The following is an 8,548-nucleotide window of genomic DNA, read 5'->3' as shown; positions in this document are numbered from 1 at the left end:
GGGTTAGTACGTATATCTGGTCAGAATGAAACTGTCAAAAGTTTAAGATTGTAAGAAAGTTTAAGATTGTAAGAAAGTTCTTATTACCAACTGTATTCCCTTATTCAGAAGATAAAATAACGAATAAATAAATTAGTTCAGTCAAACGTTTTGTTAGACTGTTGCTGTGTGTTTAGCTTTTTTAATTCTGTATAGGTTTCCTAAATTCATTCATTACAATTCATATAATAATACAAAGTGTAACATAAATTGATTATTACATTACTTTACCTTTACAGCTTATGAAACAAATTAATTGTGTGTGGGATCAATAAAGTTGTATTTTTGTAGTCCTGTAAGAAGTTTTAATACATTGTTTTTGGTACCTGTTTTTCTCCAATTGTGTGTGTGCGTGCATGTATGTGTTTGAATAAATGATGGTGCCGTAAATCTCTGTTAAAATGTGCTTTATGAAACAAAGTCCATTCATTTGTAGTAGATCACAGCGCAGCGGTGCCACCTCCAATATGGCGGACGCACAGCCTCGTCACAGCAGCGGACCGACACAGTCAACGAGGCGTCTACGTATTCATTTCCATGGATCTGTATACACCCTCTGTTTTTGAGACGGGCCACCTCACACCACCGGAACAGGAAGCTGTGATCACCATGGTAACAGTCCAACCTCTGGCAGCGACTGAATGCAGGAGAACAAACGCTTTTTTTTAATAGGACCAAAGAAAATATTTAATCAGGCCCACATTTTAGAGAGTTTTCAGATGTTTTCAGGTATTTGTAACAAACAGTGTGATAACTTGTCAAAATAGCACTTTTAACAGTTTTTTAAATAATTTATTTTTTCAAATGTTTCCTTTCTTCTTTTTTAAATGTGGACCATGGTTCTGTGTCTTTAATAAAGTTTGAATTGAACATGTTTTATATAGCCTATGTGAAATTATATTTGTTGGTGAGGTGTTTACTTAGTAAATATGTGTACAAAGCATATGTATAACTTATATTTATACGTCCCGTGCTCCATAACGACCACTATTTGGTGCTGCACCTGATGCTCAAGTCTGCACTGGATGCAGACTCTGTGTGGAGGGCTTAATAAGACACTCGCAAGGGGTGGGCGATATGGCCTAAAAATAAATCTCGATTTTTTTTTTCATCCCAAATTCGATTTTAATCGATTTTCATCGTTCCTTTGCTTTCTTAAACAAACATTACAGAAAATATTTTTAAAACTCTTATTTGAACCATCCCTTCTGGGAGTTGACCTTAATTCAAAGTGCAACTAAATACAAGCTAKAAATCATGCTTGTAAAACAAGATGGCAGGTCCCGCCATTGTAAGCAATGAAAATATAAATAAAATATTTGCAGATTCAAGTAAACACAATAAGCTAGTTTGAAAATTAGTGTAAACAAAATTAACAGTCCTGTTTAAAACATACATTCAAGCAAAGTCAGTAAGTACATTCTTGATGTATCTCTCCCCCCACACACACACACACACATTTTTGGCGAGGAAGATAAGTCTGTCTACTGCATCTTCATGCATGCCCTGTGGCCTAAACAGAAAATACAAATTACAGAAAATAAACTCAAAAACTTTCTCTATTTGAATCATCCTTCAGGGAGTTGATCTGAACTCAAAGTCCAACTGTGCAAATGGTCTAATAGTGTTTGTTTAGTATTGGGCATAAGGTCACTGTGGTTAGTCTTCGCATTGGGTTCTAAGGGGGGGGGGGATAAAGTTGTATTGAGGGGGTTTTAAGGTCAAGTGAGGGTTTGGTTAAACTATCGTTTTCTGCCATGAACCCCATCTAGTTGGGGACTCCGTTATTAGCTTATGAGGGGCAGACCTAGCTCAGCCTGTACTTCAGCCATCTCTCTTCTTTTTTTCCAACTATAGGAAAAAGCAGCAGCAGCCTTTTTACAAACCCCGATGGCACGTTCAGTTCGTGGGTCCTTCACACCATTTTCTGTAAAATAATGAAAACAAATGGATCAGTTTTACTGTAATAATGAGATATATTCAACATACTTGTCAAAAAAAATCAGAAAAAAAAATAAAATTTCCAAATTAAATTGACTTTTTATTTTCCAGATTTCAACATTTTACAACTGTAGCCACAGACACACAGACCATAGACTGGTCTGGCATCAGCTGCACTTTATGTAAATACTGTAACAGTTTATCAAATTTTTAAGGTGTTTTATATTTTTAATGTTGTCCTCTATGCTATGAGGTGTTTTTAATTTGTCTGCATTTCTTGAGTGCATTCTGAATCTCAACAAAAATTTAATTAACATACTCACTCACGTTACATAGACCCTCATGATGAATGCAAATAATATAAAAAAGACAATAGATAGATTAGATTCTTACCTATGGCATTATGTAGTTTATGACCAAAGCACTGGAGCTTTGGCCACCTGATGTCTTTCAGAGCTTTAATGATGTTGTTAATGATGATGATTGTCTGTTGTCATACAGACGAGTCAGTCTTCAGGAAGGTTCCAGGAGCTCAGATCTTCTTTAATCCCTCTGCGATTACTTCACTTTTCTGATCATCAGGAAAGTAAGCCATTTGCAGACAGACACTTTGTAGAGCCCAGCTTTTGTCAACAAAATGCGCTGTTAAACTCATACGGCTCTATTGTTCAACTGGACCATAAGTCCGTTGTTGCAGAAAAAAACGCACATCCTCCAGCACATTTGATATCTTTTCACGCGCGTTGTTTGTTGTAAAAGGTGTGGCAAGGAAACTTCGACGAAATATTTGGGGCTAGGTAGCACACAGTGGTGGACAGTAACAAAGTACTTTTACTTTATTACTGTAATTAAGTACATTTTTTGAGTATCTTTACTTTACTTGAGTAGTTATTTATTTGGGAACTTTTTACTTTTACTCCACTACATTTCAAAGACAAATATTGTACTTTTTACTCCACTACATTTCTAGGAAGCTTGTCGTTACTTGTTACTTTTAGATCAGCATAGCTTTATAATCCGCTGAAAAAAAAAAAGAAAAAAATCCGTTGTTCCGGTTTTTCTTTTCATGAAATGCAATTGGTCACAAGCTATGTTCGTCAAAAGGTAACCAATCACATGGGTAGCTTATAGTTCTGACTGTCACTGAGTGTGTATACGTGTCTGTGTGTATACACTGACAATATTTATGAATGTAGGCATGTATGTATGTATATCTTTATATATGTATGGGTATGTGTATATTTTTATATATGCCCTCCATGTATTTATCCATTTATTTTTCAGGTGAGCGGACAGATGTTGGGTGTGTGGTCCTGTGTTTTGTTGGTGTATATTTTATATACTTCTAATTGCTATTTCAATCTTTCTATCTTTCTAATCACTTCTCTCTCTATTTTTCTCTCTGTCTCTATTTTCTCTTCACTTAAAAAAGGTCACTGATGATGAAAAAATAAACTAAATAAACTAATATTTAGTTTAGTTTTCTACTGAAGTGACAAGAAAAAGAAAAGAAAAAATGTAATTTGTACTTTTACTTTGTACTTAAGTACTTTAAAATGCATGTACTTCTGAATACTTAAGTATTTTCAAAAGTAAGTACTTCAGTTCTTTTACTTGAGTAGATTTTTGACTGAGTAACTTTTACTTGTAGTGGAGTAGATTTGACCATGAGTATCAATACTTTTACTCAAGTACTAGAGTTGAGTACTTTGTCCACCACTGGTAGCACATACCCTGCGTCCAAAGTGTTCAGCAGCTGAATAAAGCTGGGTTTTTCCACTGTATAAATAGGCAACATATCTTTTGCGATGTAAAACTGCATCTGTGATGGCTTTCCACCGAACACTCGTCTTTTCATAGGGAACGCAGTTTGAAAATGATTCCCCTAAGGTAGCTTGTCTTTTGGCGGTGCTGCTTTTTGGGCTGCTGCTGGCTTGAGTTTGTCATGAAGAGCAGCATTTCTCCCAGTCCACAGAGTGCCTCTGTTTCAGGTGTTGGAACAAGTTTGTCGTACTCTCGCTTTTGGTAGCAACAGCCTTCAAACAGATTTTGCAGCGAGCTGTTTGTTGCTCTGAGTCTGCGGCTGCGAAACCGAACCAGTTCCAGATAACTGAAGACACGGTGCCTTCCTCTTTGGTAGCGTCCATATTGTCTGCGTCTTGAGGGACGGGACGGGCGGGATGAAAACCTCTGAACTACGGAAGCCCCAAAGAGTGTACTTGGGGGGGTCCTGATTTCCCCAAAATTAAATTGTTATACACAGCAAATTTGAATTAATCAATAAAATCAATTTTTTTACCCAGCCCTACCACTCGCTCTTGTCCGTAATTGGTTTCATATGGGACTTAATATGGCCAACCCTCCGCCGGAACGCGCAAACTGAGTGAGTAGGGAGTAGGGCGATGGGAAAAGCCCCCTAAAATGCTCTGTAAATGTAAATGGCTGCCTGGAGGTCTGGTTCCTCACTTCATCATCAGAACCTGAAACGAGTAGCTGATCGGCTCCTTTTCTAGGAGACTTGGTTTTAAAGATCATCTCATGGTGGACACGAAGACCCTGAGATTCAGCAGCTAAATGAAATTAATTAGTGGAGTGGGAGATTAGACTGGCACACAGCACGATGGAGGGGGTGTCGAGTTAAAAAACAAMCTGAGATGAGGATTTCTGCAGAGGCTGGATGCTTTTTTTGTTCTCCTCTGACTGGTGATGTTTATCACTCAGCTCAAACTATTCAAGCCTCCTTATTGAAAAGCTTGTGAACGAACACCTGAGCCTCTTTTTATACACGACACGAGACCTTTTCAAAACATTTATTCAAATTTTTTTATTAGTATTATTTATTTCTGCTCGTGTCGTGCAACAGGAGTTCTTTCACAAAACAGGCAGGAGCGAGCGAGTTTACGCACTTCAAACAAAGGACAAAATAGGCAGCACACACACACACACACACACACACACACACACACACACACACACACACACACACACACACACACACACGTCTTCTCTCAAGGATCTGCTCTGTCTCAGCTGTCGCTCACGCTGCAACGTGTGCCTGAGGGCAGATGTTTCAAAAAGTGGGTTCAGAAGCGGGTGGAAAACCCAGTCGGGGGTTTATTACTAGACTTTCCTAAGATTAGAAAATAAATGTAATTTAAAAGCAGAAATGCACAGAGGAGAGCTGAAGGAACATTCATTTTCCAAGCAGAGGAGTGTTTCATGACAGTTTTAAACTATGACTTGTTTTGGATCACTCTCAGCTACTACCACATTTCCATAAAACTGACTGATTCATTGATATTTTTGTGTTTTTTTTCTTTTAGCTCAGCTGTCTGTGACAGCCATCTTCTGAGTGACTCCAAAATTTGACATGCAACCRGCAACTCCTCAGCTTCATTAAAATCCATGCAACGTTTCATGAGATATTTTGCTAACAAACAGCAGGAACAACCAACAGTTACAGTTTAAAGCAACCCTGTCACATAACCTGCAGCACTCTGTATGTGTTGAGGATGACCCTCGGCTACCATCAGGCCAAATTTGAGCTCTAYGTTAGGGCTGCAACGATTAGTCGATTARTYGACRACTAATCGATTATTAAAATAATCRATGRCTAATTTAATAATCGATTAATTGTTTTTGTTCTTTACTTTGTTTTTCTCTCCAAACTGCTTTGACACCTTCCACTGCCACATCTGCCTTTCTGTCCTTGACACACATGCACAGTAGTGGTAACTGGGGTAGGCCGTGGACGTCACAAGACATTATACAGACAGGCTCTGGTATCATGGCTACCTGACAACGGAGCTCAAAAGTGTGGGATCATTTTAAGAAAATGAAAGAGAAACCTGTGYAATATCTGCAGAGCAGAACTTGCCTTCCACTGCAATTATTTTTAGTTAGCATATAGCTAAAATCTAACGATGGTTGTGCTGCATTCTGGCACGATCAGCTCTATGTTTTATATTCAATTAATGTATGATCTGATTAGTCAAAAAAAAAAAATCGAAAAAAAATCGGTGATTAATCGATTAGAAAAATAATAATTTGTGGCAGCCCTACTCTACATCAGGGAAATTAAATATTTTTTAGCTATTTCTCTTTTTGCTGATGTCGATTAGCTGCGGCGACCATCTTGAATCAGAGCTGCTCCAAAGGTTTCTCAGTTGAAGAGGTGGGTCTAGTGAATACATTTTGGGAGTTTAATTAAAATCTTTACGACGGTTCATGAGATATTTTGCTAACAGTCAAACAGGACCAATAAATAGTTACTGACCAAGTTCTAAGCAATGATGTCACATAACCTGTAGCACTCAGACTATGTGTTGGGGATGACTAATGACTACTACCGTGCCACATTTTAGCTTAATATCTGTGAAATTAAACAGAGATTTAGCTGTTTTTGTGTTCATTAGGTCGATTAGCTGTGGCAGCCATCTTGAATTGGAGTGATTCCAAAAGTTAATTAGTTGTAGAKGTGAATCTAGAGATTACAATTAGGGAGTTTCACTAAAATCCCTGCAACAGTTCATGAGATATTTTGCTAACAGACACACAGACTAAAATCTCATCGGTTGCCTTTTGGCTTCTTTGGTGGGTGATAAAAAGATGCTGAAGCCCTCTAATTTCACCTCCTCCCAGCAGAAAAGCTGTGACTCTTCCCACAGGCAGACCCCCTGGGGGTTCTCAGTCTGGGTGGTCCTCTGAGGTCCTGGTCCCACATCCTTCGACCCCCATCCAGACTCCTTTTCTGGTGTCCTCCCTCCCACAACAGGACCAAAGTTTCTCCCAGTGTCCCTGCCTGCTCCTCATGTTTTATCACAGCAGGTTAATGAGGTTAAATGAGTCACGTGATTAATTAAACCAGGCGAACATTAGAAACAGGTCATTAAAGGTAAACAGGACTCACCTGTGAACAAACACAGAAGCAACGAGTTCCTCAGCCATTCACACCCGACCGACCTCCACCTCCTGCCGGACTCTTCCCTCATCTTCTCCCGCTGTTTTTTTTATTTTTTTATTAAAAATTATTCAAGTTTTTGTTTGTTTGTTTTGTTTCTTCCACCTAAAAAAGGTCACATATTTGAGTCTTTCTGAAGATATAACTCAGATCAGCGCGAGCCTTCTTCAAACTTGTCTCCCTCTTCTTCCTCCTCCTAGAAGAAGCGGAGCTCCTCGGCTGTTTCCTCCCCACATGTAAGCGTCTCTGCCATCACCTCCGGCAGACCGCCGGTGAAGGTTTTTATTCCCCTCCTCCTCCTCCTGCTGCTGCAGACYGATGTAAAGTAAACAGACGCACGGCGGAAACTCCCATTTAATTGCTGCTTTCAAAATAAAACACACTGACGGAAAGTTTTTCCAAAATAAAACCACAAAAGAGTTGAATTTTCTCTTTGATGTGTGTTTAAMCGTTTTCTTTAAAACATATGAAATGCATACTATTCAACTAAACTTGAAAGAAACGTCAATATATTTGAATAAAGATGTGATCAAAGACTTTTGGACCTCACATATTTATGAGCAGGTTTATTGTTTAAAGCTAATACTTGTGTCCAAAATTACCTACATCCAGTTTGCAAAACTTGGCAATGTAACAACGATTCACATAAACAATGCTGGTGAAACAATACAACCTGGTATGTACCTACAGAAGATGGTATGTACCAAGTGAATACTTGGTGTAGTACTTGGTACGCACCTGGTACAATACAAGGTACATACATACCTGACATAGTCATTGATATACACCTGGTACATACCTGGTACAGTACCTGGAATAGAAATTGGTACGCACTTAGTACTGTACTTGGTATGTACCAAGAATGTACTTTGTATAATAGTGTGGACAAGGTACAAGACTTAGGATAGTAATTGGTACATATCTGGTACAGTACTTGGTRKGCACCTGGTTCATGCCTAGCATAGTTTAGTAGTACTCACCTGGCACAGTACTCGGCATGTACCTGGTATAGTTCTAAGTATGTACAAGATGTGTACCTGGGATAATGATTGGTACACACCTGGTATAATTCCTGACATGCATCTGGTACAGTACTTGGTATGCAACTGGAACCTACATGTTATAGTACTAATTAGTAGAAATACRCACCTGGAACAGTACTTGGTATGTACAAGGTGTGTACCTGGGATTTTATAATACTTGGTACGCACCTGGTACTATTATACTTTGGACACATGCATTAAGGTGTCCATTTATTTACAATGAGGAAAATAAATAAATAAATAAATAAATAAATTCAAATCTTCGAAAACTCCAAAAGTTACAAAAACCTTCATTCCCAGCAGAGTGTCCTGAACAAACTGAATGTTTAGTTAACCAAACCAACAAAACATGAAAATGTAAAGTAATCAGAATAAAATAGTAAAAYTGTGTAAAATCTCACTCAGAATTTATACGAATAAAGTTAGGCTTAAATGAGGGAAGAATGGAGCAGGAGATTGACGGGAGTAATGGTGCTGCGTCTGCAGTGATGCGGGCGCTGTACCGATTTGTTGTGGTGAAGAGCTGAGCCAGAAGGCAAAGCTCTCAGTTTACCAGTCGTTCTAC

General features: G+C 38.5%; 1 protein-coding gene across 1 annotated transcript in view; it reads right to left on the bottom strand.

Annotated features, from left to right (window-relative positions):
* Positions 1 to 7,257, bottom strand: part of cyyr1 (cysteine/tyrosine-rich 1) — a 21,702-nt gene extending 14,445 nt beyond the window's left edge. Inside the window, exon 1 of the mRNA XM_014018554.1 lies at positions 6,890 to 7,257. Coding sequence (XP_013874008.1) covers positions 6,890 to 6,971 — 82 coding nt within the window. The 5' untranslated portion in view covers positions 6,972 to 7,257. The remainder of the gene's footprint in view (positions 1 to 6,889) is intronic.
* Positions 7,258 to 8,548: the final 1,291 nt, after the last annotated feature.

This window comes from Austrofundulus limnaeus, unplaced genomic scaffold, assembly GCF_001266775.1.
Source record: "Austrofundulus limnaeus strain Quisiro unplaced genomic scaffold, Austrofundulus_limnaeus-1.0 Scaffold195, whole genome shotgun sequence".
NCBI lineage: Eukaryota > Metazoa > Chordata > Actinopteri > Cyprinodontiformes > Rivulidae > Austrofundulus > Austrofundulus limnaeus.
The sequence above is the reverse complement of the archived record's forward strand: the minus strand, read 5'-3'. Positions and strand labels throughout refer to the sequence as shown.